This window comes from Tachypleus tridentatus, chromosome 7 (assembly GCF_004210375.1).
Source record: "Tachypleus tridentatus isolate NWPU-2018 chromosome 7, ASM421037v1, whole genome shotgun sequence".
Taxonomy (NCBI): domain Eukaryota; kingdom Metazoa; phylum Arthropoda; class Merostomata; order Xiphosura; family Limulidae; genus Tachypleus; species Tachypleus tridentatus.
The window spans coordinates 164,295,898-164,317,027 of NC_134831.1; the positions used below are offsets into that span (position 1 = coordinate 164,295,898).

At 35.0% G+C, this 21,130-nt stretch overlaps 1 protein-coding gene across 4 annotated transcripts in view; it reads right to left on the bottom strand.

The window, feature by feature from the left end:
- Positions 1–716: 716 nt before the first annotated feature.
- LOC143257088 (MFS-type transporter SLC18B1-like) overlaps positions 717–21,130 on the bottom strand; it is a 45,869-nt gene continuing 25,455 nt past the window's right edge. The window contains exons 7-14 of one of the 4 annotated variants that reach the window (XM_076515295.1): positions 19,685–19,772; positions 16,898–17,034; positions 12,911–13,009; positions 9,775–9,866; positions 3,938–4,033; positions 3,586–3,660; positions 1,823–1,916; positions 717–1,010 (exon numbers count right to left, since the gene is read on the bottom strand). In XM_076515295.1, coding sequence (XP_076371410.1) covers positions 948–1,010; positions 1,823–1,916; positions 3,586–3,660; positions 3,938–4,033; positions 9,775–9,866; positions 12,911–13,009; positions 16,898–17,034; positions 19,685–19,772 — 744 coding nt within the window. In that variant the 3' untranslated portion in view covers positions 717–947. Of the gene's footprint in view, positions 1,011–1,822; positions 1,917–3,585; positions 3,736–3,937; positions 4,034–9,774; positions 9,867–12,910; positions 13,010–16,897; positions 17,035–19,684; positions 19,773–21,130 lie in introns of those variants that run through there. The other 3 variants (XM_076515296.1, XM_076515298.1, XM_076515297.1) reach the window with 3 other exon arrangements.

The window sequence follows — 21,130 nt, forward strand, 5'->3', positions numbered from 1 at the left end:
TTGCAAAGGAACGTATGTAATAATAATGTAAGTTACTGGGAAGTGATCAAAGTGCGCATTTGTGTTATGATTATTAGAAACTTAGTTTTGTAAATTCAAAGGTAATCTTTATCAAAAACATAAAGTTAGAACATCTTAGAAATTAGAGATAATAAGTTTTCAGCTATATTTATTACTTTTTTTTGTAATTAAGCACAAGACTACACAAAGGGTTATCTGTGCTCTGCCCAACACGGGTATCGAAACCCGGTTTTTAGTGTTGCAGGTTCACAAGCATACCACTGTGCCACTGGCTGCTTTCAGTTAGTCCACAAGTGAGACGAAATGTAGAATCACTTCTATAAATTATTTGTTTTGATATCTGTTGTACTGTAGAACTTAGTAGAAGTGATTCATATACGATTTTTGTTTGTATTTTTCTAATAGTATGTTTAGTTTCATTTTCCGTTAAATCTACGAGTTATTTCTCAATTTCGAAATAATTCAGTTATAAAACATGTATTGTGAGTTATGCGTAATGAGATAGCCCTGACTCCGGCTTTTATTAACAGTGTTTTTTTGTTTTGATATTTAATTTCACAAAGTTACACGAGGGCTATCTACGCTAGCCGTCCCTGATTTAGTAGTGTAAGGCTAAAAGGAAGGCAGCTGGTTATCAACACGCATCGTCACCTCTGGACTACTCTTATATAAACAAATGATGGGCTGGTCAATAATACACGAAAATTTAATAATCCAAAAACTGATCTATACAAATATTTCTAGGGCTAACACTTCAATTAGAGTTTCCACAGTTCACAGTAAAAATCTAAACAAATGACACTCTTAACCTTATGGGGTTTCCCCCTTAAAATGTTTGACATACAAAGATTAGACAATTTCTTATGTCAGCTCTTTAAACTGGTTAGAGGTAAGTTTCCAATAATAAGTACATCCAGGTTAGTTTTCTAGTCCGATGTTCCATCTTGTTTTGTTTTGGATGTCAAGACAACAAGCAGAAGCATTACAATCTGAAAATAACAAGAAATAGGAATCGTCTTACAGATTTTTCATGAAAACTTTAAAAGCCAGTTACTTAGCTACTTACAAGTCATCAAAAGCTGATACAATGAAAGAATAACATTAAAACATGTTTTGTGACAATAAAAAACACGTAGAAGATCAAACCATTTGGTAAACCATCTTAGAAAACACCGGTAGAGAAACCCAGCACAATATATATATGTATCCATTTCTTATTTAATCAATTCTGTTTAACGTTTCTTAATAATTATTGTGATTATCTTATATTTGTTTCTTTTTAACATCCTGTAGTCTTGAGACACTTACTTGAATAAGAAGGTAGAAACTATCTCCGTGTAGTTTTTCTACAATGTTCCGGTTCTATGCTGATCAAATTGTTGTCCATAAACTGCTCACACCATTCTCAACTCATAATAGTCTTAACATTTACATACATATAAAGGAAGTAAATTAAAATGAGAGAATACGGTTTACTTGACCGAGCGAAGCTAGGGTGCGTTACTGGCGGGCAGGGTTCAAGGCTTTGGAAAGTTCTTGGGTTCTCAATTAAATTTTACACATTCTTCTACTTTTTCTTATAGTAATTTTTTCTAATTTCGCCTCATTTTTACTGCGATAGGTTGAAATATGAGGGGCACCTACACTTCTGTTAAATATAACAGTTTTAACTTTGTCCCCTGATTAAGGAATTCAGAATGATATTCCGTGATAAAGCACTTAGAACTCTGCTTTTACCTTCAACTCATAGATGGAACTGTTGAAAACTGCATGTCTATTACAATGAAATCATATCACTTACTAATACTCCTTCCATGGTAAAAAGGACAGCTGTACTGTTCCGATAACCAATAGTTTCTAGAAGATAACCACCAACTGAGGGTCCTGCGAAGGCACTGGTAAGGATTCGTGAAACATGTGCAATTTATTAGGGTTAGACAAGCTCGAGAATAAAATTATGGTTTCTATTTAAACTAATTAAGTGGTGATAATACGAAACAAGACAACGATATCAGTATTTTTTTCATACAAACATAGAGCTGGGTAGTTTTCGTTAAATCACATATTCTAAATTGTTCAATGAAGAGTAAGTCGAAAGCTTAAAGAAAAAACGAAAACACGAACGAGCAAATAAACCCAAAACTTTATTTGCAAAGATTTTGTAAGTCTTAACTTACTGTGTGGTTTAAAACTTTCTGCCGTGACTACAAAACGCTGCTGAACTCTTAAAACATGGTCACCCTGGATAACTACAACAACATTTAGTATATACTGAGCTTTTAAACCAAAGTTCGGTATCTCTCAGGCTGCATACGACACATACTACTCGAAAACAACAACATAAAGTGGAGAAAAACTCAAACTTGTAACAATTTGTACAAGTATTTGTTTCATCCCTTTTACTGTGTTCATTGTGGTGAGTAAAGTACACATAATATATGCAAAGTCTATCATTATAAGAATAGAAGTTTTTTCCTCGACCTTTACTTGCAGAGGTTTACTGATGAGAGGTGGAATTCTTTAAAATCGGTGCAACAGTGACAAGTGATGAATAGAAGGCCAGATTGACCTTCATATTTAGGCTTAGTTATTTGCTTCTCAAATTTCACAAAAAGCTATACGAGAGCTACCTCCGTTATGTATTTCTAATTCTGAAGTGATCTGCTTGTTAACAGTTAAGAGTTTGTTTGTTTGTTTTGGAATTTCGCACAAAGCTACTCGAGGGCTATCTGTGCTAGCCGTCCCTAATTTAGCAGTGTAAGACTAGATGGAAGGCAGCTAGTCATCACCACCCACCGCTAACTCTTGGGCTACTCTTTTACCAACGAATAGTGGGATTGACCGTAACATTATAACGCCCCCACGGCTGGGAGGGCGAGCAAGGGCGAGCATGTTTTGGCGCGACCCTCAGATTACGAAGTGCACGCCTTAACGCGCTAGGCCATGCAAGGCCCAACAGTTAAGAGTCCGATCCAATTATCTAAATAAACAAGTACAGCTCCCAACCACCCATTTATTAAATCTACTTTGGCTATCATGCTCTAAACAAGCCTTTAGATGCGGTAAGGTGTTCATCCACATAAAGTAGTGCCAAGTTGTTATATGACCTTCATAACTAAAAATAATTAATTTTTTATAGAATTTGTTTAATTTTTATTTATTTATATTTATTTAATAGATTATCATATTTGTTACAGAATAGTTTAACAATTTTAATTAAAGTTTCTTTATTAAATCCATTAACTATTAATTTTTCAATCAGTATTTCAACATTAGTGATAAAATATTGTAATTTATTATAAATTTTACAAAACCTGAATAATTGCGAAGCTATAATGATTTAATTACATGTTTGGTATCTTTGTAAAAAACTCGAGTTCACCTCCTAAACACTACATTGTTACACCTTTAGTACATCTTTGTTAAAAATTAAGATATACTTTTCTAAACACCGTATTGCTGAAACTTTACGATTTGCTTTAGAAAATAATATTTAATGTTTTAAATAATCATATTTTTGTTTTCTATACATCCTTTAATAGCTGAAATGTAAAATTTACATACCCTAAGGACGCCATAGAAGCAAAAATACCACAAATCATTCCATAAGTTGAAAGGTCATTTGGAAACCCTCGTTTACTACATCGGAAATAAAGCGAAACGTTGAATATTACATGACTGTAATGACGACATGCAGTTCACATCCGTTAATATCTACAATAAATCAGGGGATATTATTTCGTTCTGCTTAAAATCACATATTTGTTAATAACACATACATTGGTTCAGAGAATCTTTATAATCCTATATAACATTTCAGACTATCAACCAGTACAAAATATAAACTAACTATTGTTAAATAGCGCCTCGTGTTCTACCTGAATCCCGATAGTTTCATTTTTCATGTGTAACTTACACAGAATCCTGGATAGCTGCTGAAAAGGAGCAAACCATTTTAGCGGATAATCCCAGTTCCAGGAAGATCAGTGCTACTATGATTAGCCACAGGTCACTGTTAAGAAAGATGAATCATTTTTATATCTTACTGTTATCAAATTTAACAAACTTTAATATTTTAACCTCTCATATTCAGTGGTACATTAAAAATGTTAATAAATTACTTTTTCTTTATGTTATAGCACTTTGAATAGCATAAAATATTATATACTATTAAAAATGGATTAGTAGCCAAGTTTTAAGTTATTAATTTCACAGGGCAAAATTTTTAAAATTCTGAATTTCCCCTAATGTGAGAAATCTAGTTTTTTGAGGCATTCCATCTTCTCTGTTTTATTCACCATCCATCCAGTAAGTATAAAATTTAATGTAATTTTCTCACCATAAAATTGCTCAGACAAACCATAATTTTTGTTACAGCTTTCAATTTTGTTGGATTACAGAGCAAACAAATAGAAAGCCAGACCTCTCGTCTCTCCCACCTGTTACGTTCTTTTTTGCAGTATTTAAGAGTCCTTATACTGAATTCTACATTATCTATAATCATAGAAAGCCAAGATTTACATGTATCTAATGATGTATTGCATTACTTTGTACTCAGAACAGAGAATTGACAATTTCTCATTTAGTATAAGCTTCATTGCCACAGGAAAGACAACACTAGCTTGGATGAATTTGTTATGCTTCTTGTCACATAATTAAAAAGTCAGAAACAGTTAGAGGAAATTGTTTGCTTTTTACATGTTACTATTCTGTTCTTTAGTTCATTACTACCATTAGTTTAAAAAAAGTAGGGTTAAGTGTCATTGAGAGTTGACAGCAACAACAAAAAAAGATACAGGTAAATAGTTCATTTTGTGATTTTCATGTTTATTCTTTACTTACTATTATAAAAGTAACTATAATGTAAAAATATGGATCTCTTCAAGTTAAATAAGATAAGATTAGGTAAAATAGACAATAACATTTCACGAGGTACACATGCAAGTAATTTGACAGCATAACAAAAAATGGACATTCCCCAAGTGATTTACAAGTGCAAATGATAGTTAGATATGATTTAAAGGGTAATAAAACAACAAAATTTAGTAATAAATAAATAGATGTATACTGTTATGAGGTTAAGGCTACTTAGGATAAATGAATGTAGTTTCATGTTACAATTTGAGGTCATTCTAGAACAGGGATTTCCAACAGGCTGCATGCAAGCAGCATGCGGCCCGTGGCATGGTTTTATGTGGCCCTTGAAGGTCTATTGAAAAATAACCTGAAGCTCCAGGGGCAGAAACAGATGGCATCAAATTTAATGGGAAACATAAATGGGTTTTAAAATAAGTTAAGAATTTTCAAAGTTTGTTTAGAAAACAATGACTTGGCCCACTTTCCAAGTTATCAGCAATTAACAGAACAGTTCAAAGATGACGAGCCACTTGATGTTTCAGAATTTTGTATAAATATTGAAGATTTCATAGATGAGTTTAATGCAAGATTCAAAAAATATGAAATGCTAAAAAGCAGGATAGAGCTGTTCAATAATCCTCTTTGTGTTGACATAGAAATCAACGAGTTGATGTTCAACTTGAATTGTGTGACTTGCAAGCTGATCCATTTCTGCAAACCAAGCAAAAAAAAAAAGGACCAGATTTCTTTAAACTACTTTAAAAAAATCGATTTCCAAATCTGTGTGCTTTTGGACAGAAAATGACAGCAATGTTTGACAGCACATACATATGTAAGTGTGTTCTGCACGATGAAATTCATTAAGAACCACAACAGAAGTCACCTCATGGATTCATCTCTGCTTCACCTCCTGAGACTAGCAAAAACAGAACTCCACGTCAACATACCCGCTTTGGTCAGTGCTGCTGAGTGACCTCAAAGTTCACATTGAAAATTTATGTGCTTACTACGTTAAATATCATATATATATGTTTGCTATTCTAGTTTCTTTTATATGCAGCATTTTTAATTAAATTTATTTATTACGTAATTGAACATGTTTAAATTACATTTTCCTTTTATTTTCACAATGAAATACATCTTTTTTTCACAAATATGACTGTCTAAATATCACGTAACGTAAAGTAAGTCACATTCAGATTAACTCCTTCCCCAGTCGTAACTAATTTTACCATGTTGAAAGAACATAAATTAACCTTACCATGGATCTATTTACTCTTTGTTTTGCATTACGTAATACACCAACATGCCCTAATTTGACAAAAATATAATGTCGCCCGACCACTAGACTCGTGAATATAGTTGTGGCCCTCGGGCATTCTTAAGTTAGAAACCCCTGTTATAGCTAGTTCAGCTAGCTTATTTTTATGTTCTACCAAGTTTAACTTTATGTTGACAAAATAAACTGCGTGCCTTTAGAATGGGTCCGGCAGCTTAAAGTTGTCAGTATTATGTAATGTTTGAAAGTAATAAAAATAAAACACGTTTACTTATTTAGTTTGACAACACAAATTCTCGACTTTTATTTCCAGTTTCACATCAAAATTGTTTAGAAAGACAAATAATTATTTGTATTAATTACTCTGCACCTACAAAGCAGATAGCCATTTTGTAAATTTATCCTAAAAAAAATCCATTTTTCTTACCAACACGGGTAGAATACATACCCAAAATAATATTCGTTTATGTGAGCATACTATTTTATTAAGAACGAAAATAGTGTTAGGAGAGATGTGGGGTCGAACCCTGAACACTCGCATTTGCAACCCATCGCGTCGATCACAAGCTCACACCATTTTAGTCTACACTTCTACCTCTTTTACGGATATGCTTAATTTAGTTTAGCTTGCTATATTGGGACCTGGTATGGCCTGATGGTTAGGGCACTCGGTTTGCAATCTGCTTGTTGTGGATATGAATCCCAATTATAGAATATGCTCGCCCTTTCAGCTTTGGGGCGTTATAATGTGACGTCCAATCTCATTATTCGTTGGTACAAAAGTAGCTCAGAAATTGACGGTGGGTGGTGTTAACTAGCTGCTTTCCCTCTAGTCTATCACTGATAAATCAGGATTGGCTTGTAGTTGAGCACAAAGCTATATAATGGGCTATCTTTGCTCTGCCCACCACAGGTTTTGAGACCCGATTTTTAGCGATGTAAGTCCGCAGACATAACACTCTGCCACTGGGAGGTGCTAAATTAGGGACAGCTAACACATATAACCTTCGTGTAACTCTGTGAGGCATTGTATTTGCCGAACAACCGGTGGGTTGTGACCTTAGCTGAAAGGAGAAGGTAGGTCTGGACAAGGCAGACTTTGTTCATCGTACTTTTCACGTCATTATTTTAATTATCTTGACAACATTAAAACGACGCTGTTTTTTGTTTCTTGAATTTCGAGCAAAACTACTCAAGGATTATCTATGTTAGACGTCTCGAGTTTAGAAGTGATATACTGGAGGAAAGACAGTTACTCAACATCACCCACCGCAAACTCTTAGACTACGTCTTAACAACGAATTCTGGGATTAACCTTCACAGTACAACGCTCCACGGTTGAAAGGGTGAGCACGTTCGGTGACAATATTCAACCCCGCAACCTGCATATTGCGTGTCAAGTGCCTGAAGCACAAAAACACTAAGCCACAGAATAACAAACTTTTTTTGTCAAATATTGCATCTACTAGCAGACGACCTTTGAAACAATTCAATGGTAATTTTCCTAAAAATAATAATGAACAATTATGATGTGTCGTCAAACCAACTTCTTGGATAAGAGTTTGTTTGTTTGTTTTTGAATTTCGCACAAAGCTACTCAAGGGTTATCTGTGCTAGCCGTCCTTAATTTAGCAGTGTAAGATTAGAGGGAAGGCAGTTAGTCATCACCACCCACCGCCAATTCTTGGGCTACTCTTTTACCAACGAATAGTGGGATTGACCGTCACATTATAACGCCCCCACGGCTGGGAGGGCAAGCATGTTTGACGCGACGCGGGCGCGAACCCGCAACCCTCGATCACAAGTCGCACGCCTTACGCGCTCGGCCATCCCAGGCCTCTTGGATAAGAGAGTCTTTGCAATATGACAGACTAGTGGGTCACTGACAACCATATTTCATTATTTCATGTTTTATTTCAACAAGGAAAATTGTATGGTATGTGTTTTTAAACAAAGGAGACTGACTGCCATGCATTGCTGGTAAAAAATGTTTGAATTTCGATGTAATGGTGCATACAGCACAAGTGAGCGTTCAAGTTTTCTAAGTAGCAACGGTTTGTTTGTTTGTTTGTTTTGAATTTCGTGCAAAGCTACTCGAGGTCTAACACGCTTGGCCATGCCGGGCCGCAAGTAGCAACGGGGATCTTTTACACTAGATGCCACCGTTCCTCATCATGTCACTGAGTGCAAGAAAACACCGATACTAAAGTGAGCGCTTTTTGACAGTTTTCTTATATATACTTAGTTTCTGTACTTTTTGGTATTGCTATTCCTACAGCATCCTCCTCTTTTTTTTTCAAAATTATTTTTACTTATTTCCCCTCTTTTTCTTAAAATAATAGCAATGTTTTTCAACTGAATTGCATTCGCTATGAAGACAGCAGTTTTAGCCTGATGTAATGAGCTGACTTGATGGACATCATGTGTTAAAGTTACTAAAAAACTATACTATTTCTCCCCTCTCCAAGTTAAAATACAATACGCTAACATGAAAGTCATTCCAACAACTTCAAATATTGATGAACTAACTCTTCTGACATCAGTATCAGAATAATCAGTAAAATATTTGGCTGTTACTATACTAACCAATTCTTTTTTTTTTTATTTCGCACAAAGCTACTCGAAGGCTATCTATGCTAGCCGTCCGTAATTTAGTAGTGTAAGACTACTAAGCCAGCTAGTCATTACCCCCAACCACCAACTCTTGGGTTGCTCTTTTACCAACGAATAGTTGGATTGACCGTCACATTATAACGCCCCCACCGATGAAAGAGCGAGCATGTTTGGCGCGACGGGGATGCGAATCCGCAATTCTCAGATTTCGAGTCGCACGCCTTTAACACGCTTGGCCATGCCGGGCCAACCAGTTATCTACTTCAGTGATGTGTTCTTAATTGCTTTACAAAGCCTAAGTTAGGTGTTTATTAAATTGTCTTAGATTATTATAAGACAGATTTGAGAACATGATAAACAATACACAATATTTGTCAGCCATTTTTTTACCTGACTATCCTCACTACTGTTCTTTGTGGTAGGCCTAACAACAACAAATATATACTCAAACATGTTCCTCTTTTTATGTGTTCATGCTCCTGTCTTCGATTATTTCTTTTCAGTCAACTGACAGAGGAATCCAATTTTTATCAAGAAATTCCCCATAAAAAAGAAATATTTTTCTTCCTAATAAATTGTTGTTTTCCCTCACATTGACCAATTAGCACAAACGAAGACTGATGAATCGATGTTGATATCAACGTGAAATTTTAGGAATTGCACACACACACACAAAATACTTTTCCTTGAATGTACTCTTAAAATTTTACATAAAGAGAGTGGCAAATAGATACTATGTGTGTAGATAAGCGCATAATTGTTACTAAACCAAAACATAATATATCAATACTATGGCGCCCTCTAGAGCCTTTAATAGTAAACTTAAAATATCTTTATAGTTATTTTAATAATAATAAATAATTTAATGTAATCATCCTTAGAATAATGACATAAAATATTCAAAACGAACTTTTAGAAATGTAAAACGTTATCCAGAATTAGAAAAATTTAAGCAAAGCATAATCAAACGGATTGCTTAAATTCACTTTAAAATCTCAACTTACGCTTCGAAACTGAAGAAAGGAGCCGGTCCTATAAGCAAAATACTAAGAAAACTGATAGAGGCACCCGTAAGGCAGAGGAAACGAGAACTTATCTAAAGAAAAGAAAAACGATTATTCAAGGGATAATTTTAATTTTTCGGCGTAAATTATGGGCAGTGTACTTTCAGTGGTAGCGCTTGAAAAATGCTTTTGCAACAGACAAAAGAGTAAAAAAAACAACAAAAATCAAATTCAGGTGGATTTTTGATAAAAATAAATAAAAGAAAAACGAATCATGTTCAGGATATATGGATAGAATTAATTAATTGCACGTGGCCCTTTGTCAATTCTTTTCACACATGATAAGTAGAAGCTCTTATCGTTGTCATAATAACGAAGCAGAAAACAAATTGCATTAATTTTTTTATTCACTGTCTTGTTCATAAGTATCAAAGAATAAATAATGCGGTAAAAAAACGAATTTGGGGTAAAAAAAACGAAACAACTGGTAAATTGGTAAGCGATATCTCTCGTACAAAAAACCTGTATATACGGTAACCACTGCTGAACAAAAAATGCGAAGAAAGAAATGTGCGGGAGAAATGCTGTGGGGTTATGAAAATACTGATTTCCAGGTCCCCGAAGCGTTGTCATCTATAAGAGCAAAGAAATGTAGGAGAGAAAATGCAGTGAGGTGACGGCAATACTACTTTTCAGATTCCATGTAAATGTTGTCATCTATCAGAACAAAGAAACGCAGAAGAGAAATGCAGTGGGGTTATGAAAATACTGATTTCCAGGTTCCCCCGAAACGTTGTCATCTATCAGAATAAAAAAAAAATGCAGGATAGAAATGCAGTGGGGTGGTGAAACTATTTATTTTCAGGTCCCCAGGTCCCCCGCTGGTACAGCGGTAAGTCTACGGGTTTACAACGCTAAAATCAGGGTTTCGATTCCCGTCAATAGACTCAACAGATAGCCTACTGTGGCTTTGCTCTAAGAAAAAACACACACACTCAGATCCTCAGAACCTTGTCAGTTACTCGAGTTGTGTTGTTCACTCCATCGCATCGAGATTCAACCTGTATAAATTACCACATCGAGGCATGTTTGTTTTTTACTTCTCGTGTTCACCTTTACTTTCTATGAATTCACCGTGAAGCTACACCAATAGTCATATTAATAATAAAACTAATTCAAACACCTTCTACTTTCGACAAGTGGTCTGTCTTCTTCAGGTGTTCTGGTGGAAAGCGTTAGTACTTTTTTAATAACCACTTTTATGTGATTTACCAACTGTAAGCTAGAAAATTTGATACTAAGTTGTGGCGTAGCGACCAGATGACCCTCCCTCCACACTTTTCAATACGTCATAGTGAAAATTATCTCTAACTGTCAGTAGCACGTGTAATTTTTGTACAGTGTTTAGGAGTCATTTGGAAGAGGTGCCGAAATGCAAGGGGTGGAATCGATTGGTATATGAAATGATACACACGTGCTACAGTTGCAGAGTTGTTAAAGTTTGATATATTTTCGTGACAAACAGAGTTATAGAAAAGGTGTTTTACAGCAGTATATATACAGTAAAACTTGTACAAGTCGGAAACGTCAAAATTTTGCAGCATTATCTTAAGATTTCTCTTATAAAAGGCCCTCTATATGACAGAACCTGCGTAACGCGGATGGAAAACTATATTTCTCTTACCTCATCTATCAACAAGTAGGATCAGAATCTGAATACGGCAGAAAAAATGTTTTTGATTGAATATTAATTTCTTATTTAATTAATAATTTCTTTAAATATTAATAAATTCTTGTTTAATTAATAATTTGTTTAAATTATCGGACATCTTGTTAGAGTAAATATTGGTTAAACATATTCTGTTCTTTTTTCTGCCGTCATTATTCCGGAGGTTGCTATTCGAAAGAATGATTGGCTGTGCTTTTGGTTGCATTTGCTGATGGAAAACTAGAGAAACCATGGGTAATAGGTAAAAGTGAAAATTCTCGTTGTTGTGAAAATTTAAGGAAGAATCAACTTCTGTGGAATGGAAAGCAAATAATAAAGCGTGGATGACAAGTGTTACATTCGAGGAATTTTTGGACAAATTAAACAAAAAAAAATAGAACAAGAAATTAGGAATATTCTACTTTTCCTAGATAATGTAACTTGTCACCCAAAAGTTCAACTTTCAAATGTTCGTTTAATCTTTCTACCTCCATGTATAACATCAGTTCTACAGCCACTAAATAATGGAATTATACAGTGTATAAAACTGAAATACAGAAAATTGATGCTTCAGAATATTATTGCAAACATGGATGATTGAATGACCATGAAAATTAACGTGTTAGATGAATTTGCATTTTTAAGTCATTCAATCAAATGCATAGTAACTGTGGATTTATTCTTGATAATGGCGGAAATTGTGGAGAAGTTGTTTGTTATGACGATTTTAGTGAAATCCAAACTCTGATTGAGAAGATTGATGCAAATGATTCTGTGAACGCGGAAAGTTTTGTGAGCGTTGACATGAATGTTTTAACAGAAACCGATGAAGCCGACTTAAAATCTATAATAGAATCACGAGATGGTAACAGTGTGAGAGATTCAGAAGATGAACAAAATGGAAAAGATAGTAAGGAAATAGAAAATTCTACATCATCGCAAATGTAAAGTTATATTCACACTATCAAATTGTATGCAAAAATGAACTTCATTAAAAGGCCATAGAACTAGCGTTCTCTTTTAATCGCATGAGAAAGCCCATTAAAAAACGAAACATTTGAAATTGGAGACTTTCTTCAAATAAGTTTGATTAAGAGTTTACGTACTTATATGTATTTTGAATCTCTATTTTTGTTCCTATTCTAATAAATATAGCATAAACAGTATAATAACTTTATTCACAAGCGTCTTACTTCACTTGAGTCAAGCAAGTATAACGTTCCGCTCAAAAATGATATATAATTAAAAAATGCATGTTCACTGTCTAAGCCGGAAAATTTACTCTGTCACGTGTGATTCCGTCTTTGACAGGTTTTACTGTATATAATTAATTTTTCTGTCTGTATGTCATTACGCCAGTTTTTACCTTACTAACATACATACCATACCACTGTCGTCATCTATTTCAGAATTGTAATTGATACTCACCCCACTGTCACAAAGGTACCCCCAGATAGGTGTCGTAAGAGCATAGACTCCCCCGCTTATTACAAATACCAAACCAAGTACAGCTGGCTGTAGATTAAACTGAAAAATAAAAACATTATTATTTACACAAGACCCCACAATTGTTATAAATACTAATTTAACATATCTGTTTGTAAATTAAAATGAAAACTTAAAAACGAGTATTTATACTAGAGTACTCCAACTGTTAAAAACATCTATCCCAACAGAATCTCGTTTTCATTGAATTGAAAAACATAATTTCTTTCGTGTAGCTCGACCGTCACTTAATTATTTGCCTCCCAGTGGCACAGCTGTACGTCTGTGGACTTACAACGCTAGAAACTGGGCTTCGATACCTGTGGTGGGCAAAGCACAGACAGCATATTGTGTAGCTTCGTGTTTAATTAAAACCAACCCACTAAATTATTTAGAAGTTATACGTTGGTAATGTAATATACAAGGCTGTCTAAAAATTATATGACGTACTGTGAACTTAATCCACGAGAGTTACGGTCATGAAGAACACTTGTCAACAGTTAGACCCTCACGTAGGGTCATTTTGTGGCTGGTGAGTTGATATTTTATTTTTATCCATGTGTTAACCAGTCTGACGTCACAGTAGCCACTGCACCAGTGGTCTGTCTGTATAGAGTCCACATATTAGTCACATTTGTTGCCCTTCGCATAACCCCAAAGGAGTGAAGCCTGGCGACAGTGCCGAGCAGGGTATCGACCCATCAAGGCTCCTTGATTCTAGAAGATGTAGACAGGTGCTTCTTTATACTACTATTAACTGGCAGATATTTCCATATAGTGTACGATATTGTATCTGCATTAAAACAGGCTATTCCATCTCTTATTAGCCATAGAAAACAAATAACTTTTCCTGCCGCCGTGTTGTTTATTAACGAAACATATAGGTGATTATATGTATTATGGCAAAAACACTCTGTGCACGTGTTATTCATCCACCACAAACGATAAGTTCATAATTGTCTTCTCGTTGTTTTTAAGCTTTTAACACTTCAAATAATTTTCGGTCAACTATGGCCTAGTTGTTAGGGCACTCAACTCACAATTCAAGATTCAAATACCGACCCCAATCATGTTCGCCCTTTCAACTGTGGGGCGCTATAAGATAAAAAAACTTAATAAAGTCAGGCTCTAAGATAAAACCAAATATCACAAAACAATACAAACGATTTGTATCATGAAAACAAAAAAACGTACAGCACAACAGATGTTATAGACTGTGTCAGGATGAGTTTATTTATCTAAACTTCTAGAAAAAGTGCACTAAGTTTAAGAAAAACTTCCCACCTTAAACGACATCAATTACCACCACCAGAAGAAGGAAAAGATAGATTCAGAACCAAACTAAAGTCAGCAGTCGAGAGGGTCATGAAACGTAAACCTTGCTGTAAAACCATCCTATCAGACAAACCACTCCAATGAAATAGAAGAAAGTTAACATCCTAACAACTCTATCAGAAGACAAGCGCAATGAATACCATGCCTCAGATTCTAGTTGAAAATGGTAACAAAGACACATAAATCATATTTCACAGATTCAGGTAAACACCCGAACTATATATCAAACTATCTCAACAATGTAAAGAAAGGCTTAGTTTGTTTCAAGAATAAATAAAATTTATAATACCAGAAATGTTAGGAAGGAAGGAAGGAAAACCAACCACTGTAATCATCTTAGTCATGGTCTCATGGATACTTACAAGGTAGAAGTTTTCTGTTTTTAAGACGGGGTACTTAGTGCAAAAGCTCAGTGTGAAGCACCTGCAATTTACTACACAAAAATATTAAAGTACCATCTACCTAATCTAAGCTGAAATCGATACACCTATATTTTTAAAAGGCACTTCAACAACAGATAATACAGAAATAACTGATAAAATGACAAGCTATAGATAACAGAGCAATATATGAGACCGAACCATTATAATGATATTAAAATACCAATGCCAGTATTGTACATGAGTCGTATGACCGATGAGAAAGTAGCTTTTTGTCTTTTAGCCAAACCAAAGTTGTCTGTAATATCTGAACAGTCAGATCTGTGCCAGACTATTCAGACGATTTTAAGAAATTATTGAATACGAGTTATTCTTTATTAACTTTTTTGTGGAAAAATTTCTTTCGTCTGATGAAACTGTCACAGACACAGCCTTAACACCACTTAAACCACGTTTCATGAATAATTACATAATTTATTTTTGATATATTTGTTTAACCTACTTGTTCTTGTTAACGTTTCTCAGTTTCCTGTAAGGAAGCTTAAGTGCTCTTCTCTACAGTCTAGCAGCAAAATCACAATTCAGTTGACTTAACTCTGCGCCCAGATAACTGGAAAACTTGGCAAAGAGAGAACAAGGACAATAGACACCAAGAAGAAACCTAACAACAGACAGTTATAATCCTCTACGTTGTAAATCGTACAGAGAATATGTAAACCACATAAAGTCATAACGGTATTCAACGATCATAATTGATGTTACAAAAACACGCAAGTGTTTTTGAAATACATACAAACCTTATACACACACACACACATATATATATATATATATATATATAAATAGGTTTTTTAATATTAACATCATAGCTAGTAGAAATCAAACATTGCAAAACATCTGACGGAAAGAAAAGATAATCACATATTGAATTCCTTGTATTCGTGGATTCCAAGTTAATGAAGAACCAGGAATACTAACAAAAGTTAGAATTATGGAACATAATATACATACAACATTGTAGTAACGATACATTTGCAGTAGTCTACCACACTGGAGGAAACTAACATATAGTACTTTAAAACAACAAAATATGAACCACACGTGAGGAAGTTAAAAAAGCCTTCGAAATCTACATAATTCATCACATGCTCAACCAATGAAGATAAGACGTCACCAGAACCTTAATATTCTCACAACCTCAGAAAATATTCAAATAATCAATTAATTGAAGTTGTTATAAGTTATCTGCTGTAAATGGATAACAGAACAGATTTTCTACTGAGAAGACCCAAGATGGAATCCTAATCAGTACCAAAATAGAAATAGTCCTTCTCAGGACAACCTTGACAATAACAGCAGATCAGCAGCCAAATAAAAACTAACTCGTATCTAGCTGTGATAAGTTTAAAACTGTTAAGTTTATATTTACCACATAAAGGAAGGACTGTGTTACATAGAAAAAGACCAAACCAATGATGACATAGAACATGTTTATATTACACAAACAAAATAAAGAGATGTGTCGTGGTTGTTGGGGGGTCTGTGGAAGTGGGATCCACATACTGATGGGGATACAAAGTCTTAATCTCCACTCGCCAAAGCCTCGCATGGAAAGAATAAAAGAGTTTGGTTTTAGTTTCGCGCACAGGTACACGTGGGCTATCTGTCCTAGCCGTCCCAAATTTATTGTGATAGACTAGAGAAAAGGCAACTAATTAACACCATTCAATATCAACTCTTCAGCTACCCTACTGCTGATGAATATTGTGATCGATCATAATATTATAATGCCTCCACGGCTCAGAGAATGAGTATGTTCAGTGACAGGGATTCAAACCCGGATCTATACATTACGAGTAGGATTAAAAGAGCAAAATGAGGAAAGATACAATGAGATTAAGACACTCAAGCCCACAATGATGCACATGTATGTCTCCAGACAGTTGTGGGGAGGTGATTTTCCTCGGAAGAATAATGCAATAATAAGCTCTGTGGTTTAACGTTAAGCCACTGGAGGGCACTAAATGGTGGTTCTGTCAAATTACATAATGATTTATAATACTGGAATACGACGTTGTGAATTAAAAAAGTAATCCTCCCATTGTAAGATTACATTCTTTATATGGGCTTACATATATCAATTCTAAGACTACCGTTTAACACATCACAATTTGTTTGACGAAAAATCAGCAATTATATTAATTATCATACATACTCTTCTGAGGTGTGGCTCCAATGTTGCATCATTATATCCAAAGATCATGAAGCAACTAAACACAACCAATTGACATATGATCATTCTGGGATGTAAAAGAAGACGCCTGTATCCAGTTGTGTGGGTCATCACAGCCTCTGAAAGATACATCACGTACGTGTCATACATTTATATATGAGCATTCATTTCTGTTTTCTCTGACAAGATAGCCTGTTCCAAGATAAACAAATAAGAAAATAATATAGCAGAAACTGGAGAGAAGTTTCCTTATGCGCACGTGGGCCAAATGGTTAGGCCAGAGAATTGGAAATCCAAACTATTGCACCTCATTTTCACTCTTTACACAGAACTAGTGGATTGACAACCAGTTTTATAACACGCTCATATATGTTAAAAGAGAATGTTTAACAGTAGTGTGTCTCGAACCTTGGATCTTCTGATCCACGACGTATAGGTAAATGAATAAAACAGAAAAATTACCTAACAGTCTGGTATACAAATAAACTAACCTTAACTTTCTAAACGTATGCCAACCCAAGTGGTTTTAGGAACAAGAAATTCTCTTGTTGAGAATAGATGAAACTCGGATATAAAGGATAATGACAGATTTAAATGTTTGAAATTATCGATAAAAAGTCCCAAACTTTGGACCTTCAGATAAATAGCCCTATGCACTAATCACCTGTCAACGAGAGATCTATATAATAACAGATATTACAATGAAAGATGATGTCTGTGTCTGTATACAGATATTGTATATTATCGTCAGTGGGTGCCTTAAAGTATACGTTCTACTAGCCAGACGAATGGCATACAAACTAAGTTCAGTAAACGAATGCATGTTTATCTGTGATTCATTTTACTTCAATATATCTAAGTTAATTTAGGTATATGAATAACGTTAAGACATTTCGTCGAATTCATTATTCGATATTACAAAGCAGACTCGCTGGTTGGTGGTTGTTTATAAATGTTACAGATTCCTTTCATTTTTCACCAGAAGTGATATTGATCTATGGTGTAGAGGTCTGATGCATTCCTTGATTGGCCTTACCCTCTGCTGTGGACTGTAGATTTTTCTATGACGAAATTTTATAACAATACTCCCAGAATTAACTTAATTTAGGTTACTATATGGTGCCCCCCACTGGCAAAATAGTATGTCTGCCGACTTATTCCGCTAGAAATCGGGTTGCGATACCTGTGATGAGCAGACCACAGATAGTCCTTTGTCTAGCTTTGTGCTTAACTACAAACAACAACTACTGTATTCTGAAGTAAAATGGACTCAAACCCCTTAGATATTATGCACACTTCACCGTTAAAAGAGGCCCAATGGAATTTATTTGGTTCACTGAACCAAGCTGTGCTGCTTAACCTTGAATAGATGAAACAGAACAGAAGGTATAGCCAATCAAAAAATGCATTAGGCCTCTACGTCACAAAATATTTTTTTTCATTTTCACCATTTATGAGAAAGGAAAGAAGCTTAATATATTTGTACATATATACATTTACTTATCTATAAAACTATATTAAGTTTTCGTTAAGATAAAGCTAACATTTGGTCTCTACTTGCTTGATGAGCGAATATGTTCTATCTGGGTTGCAGACTGTAATGTCTAAGGTTTGACCTTGTATACTATTAAACACATTCTGCACTTTAGCTGAGGGTATGTTATGAATATAACAATCAGTCCCTCTAGTTGTTCATGATTGGTCTTCCTTAGACCAGCAGTTACGAATTAGAGATGGTTATGTGACTGAGTACCCTTCATCAGAGCAGCAATTAAAAATTAGGATCTTGAGAGTCTGATGAGATTTATCAGCCACTTATTTTCGAATTGAAATTATTATAACACTTGTTAAATGAAAAACAATGACGCCATAGACAGTGTGATAACTTTTGAGGGGAATAGAAACTTCAAATAAAAATTTACAACGCTAAAATCAGGGGTTCGATTCCCCTTGGTGGACTCAGTAGATAGCTCAATGTGGTTTTGCTATAAGAAAACACACTCATACACATACATATATATTAGCGAAATTAAATACACACATTTAAATGAAGTTAAATAAGTAAACAAAATCAAGGATTGTGTTAGAAACAGCAAATCCCAACCTCTGATTAATTATATTATAACCATAATTTTTAAAGCAAAAAAAAACACATTAAAATTAAACAGAATACGCTGCATTAAAAAAAATCCTCGAATACAAGCTACAACGTGAGATTATAAAATGAATGCTAGGTTCTGGAGGTGACTGCGGACGTAGGACCCACATTTCGGTGGGGATACATAGTCTATCAGTCTTAACCTCCAATTCGCTAGTCTCACATAAGAAAGACTAGAAAGTAGGAGAGCGAGATGTGAATGCTCAGGCCCACAACGTCCCATATCAACCTTTACTGCCTACAGACAGTTGTGGAAAGGCGACTGCTCTCCCAAATTAAAATAAGAAAAATATAAACATAAAGAGATAAAAATAAAAAATAGAGGAAATAAGGTACTACCATTTAGGGGTAAGTAAGATGAAACTTATCTCTTGAAATTAGTATTCCTGCACCTAATATGGTGGAGGCACTGATTAACACGACATTGAACCATATCAGTATACTAAGTTTACTGTGACTGTCGTGCTTTTATATGCTGCTCAAGTTGTAGTCCAAGTTCTTAAATTACCTTATTTTTAACTAAAAATAATTATTAGTAATTTTTAGTAACATTCTCTGATTCTGATTTCTTAATACACACACACACAAAGTGCACTTAGACCTTTACTTACCGATTTCAGGCACAAGGATGAAGGCTAGAAGAGATATGAACAGTAAACCGACACCTAATACTACAAATGGGAGCGCATAACCCCCGAGCTGGAAGAAAGGAAGAGAAGAAAAGAAAACGTTGTTTGAGACAGGAAATCCAACGTTACGCGAACAGCATAATTATTAGTAATTAAATTGTTTTAAGACATTTCTATGGGAGATAAGTAACCAGTTATGTATTCAAATCCGCAAACTCTCTTTGTTAACCTGATGTTGACCTAAGAAGGTCGAAACGTTGTTCTGTACTTTATTTTAATTAAAGTCTTAATACTCACATCAGCCGTTTTGAGAATGCACCTTACTTCAAATGGATTTCTCTCTCGTCATCATAAATTAACCAATTAGTTGATATGCTTGGTTGTCATTTAAGAATGCACATATTTCAGAAACAAGCTTGTTGGACAGTTAAATCAAGATTCTAATTTGTAGTTAAATTACAAACAAACTGCTTTCAAACTTATCTTTGGTTCAGATGCCAAAGAACACACAGTGAGACCCTAAAGTCTCGTGCAATAACATCATCCAGTGATGAAGTTTCACTCAACAATGACTGACACATCCCACCGCCGTGCTCAAGACACCGAACATGCTTTAAACTTGCAGAGCCAAATATTTTCAAAGTAGAGAGTGTGTTTATACGGTAACAGAACGCAACCCATGAAATCAATGATTCACAGTCTTGAGAAGCTAAGTCCTAGGCTATGCCTAATCTGTGACAATTATCCCTTATGTATATCGGTTACCGTTCAAGTTTAAAATTCCCTGTAGCATGGTTATAATTACTGACTGTTTATCACGTTTTCATAGTCACTAGCCAGGTGGTTAAGGCACTCGACTCGTAATCCGAGGGTCGTGGGTTCGAACCCCCGTCACGCCAAATATGCTCGCCCTTTCATCCGTGGGAGCGTCACAATGTGACGGTCAATCCCGCTATTCATTGGTAAAAGAGTAGCCCAAAAGTTAGCGGTGGGTGGTGATGACTACCTGCCTTCTCTCTAGTCTTACGCTGCTAAATTAGGGACAGCTAGCGCAGATAGCCCTCGTGTACCTTTGCGCGAAATTCAAAACAAACTAAACCATAGTCACAAATTACCAAATACTGTTTCTCGTCGTTTCTTCTGTCGTTCTGAGACTAGAATTCGGATCACATACATTAACGACACTTACATAAGTTGGATACACACTAGATAAAAAAATTTCAGAATACATGAACAATATCAGGTGATCCCGTTTATGAAAAAATTCTCATTTTTACACGTTTGTTTGTTTTACAGTAAATCCCCACTGGGCTATCTGTTGTGACCACCATATATAACTGAGCCTCGGATTTTAGCGTTGTAAATCCATTAACTTACTACTGTCCTCCCAAGATGTGACCATTAATAGGGAACCAGATAAATTAATAT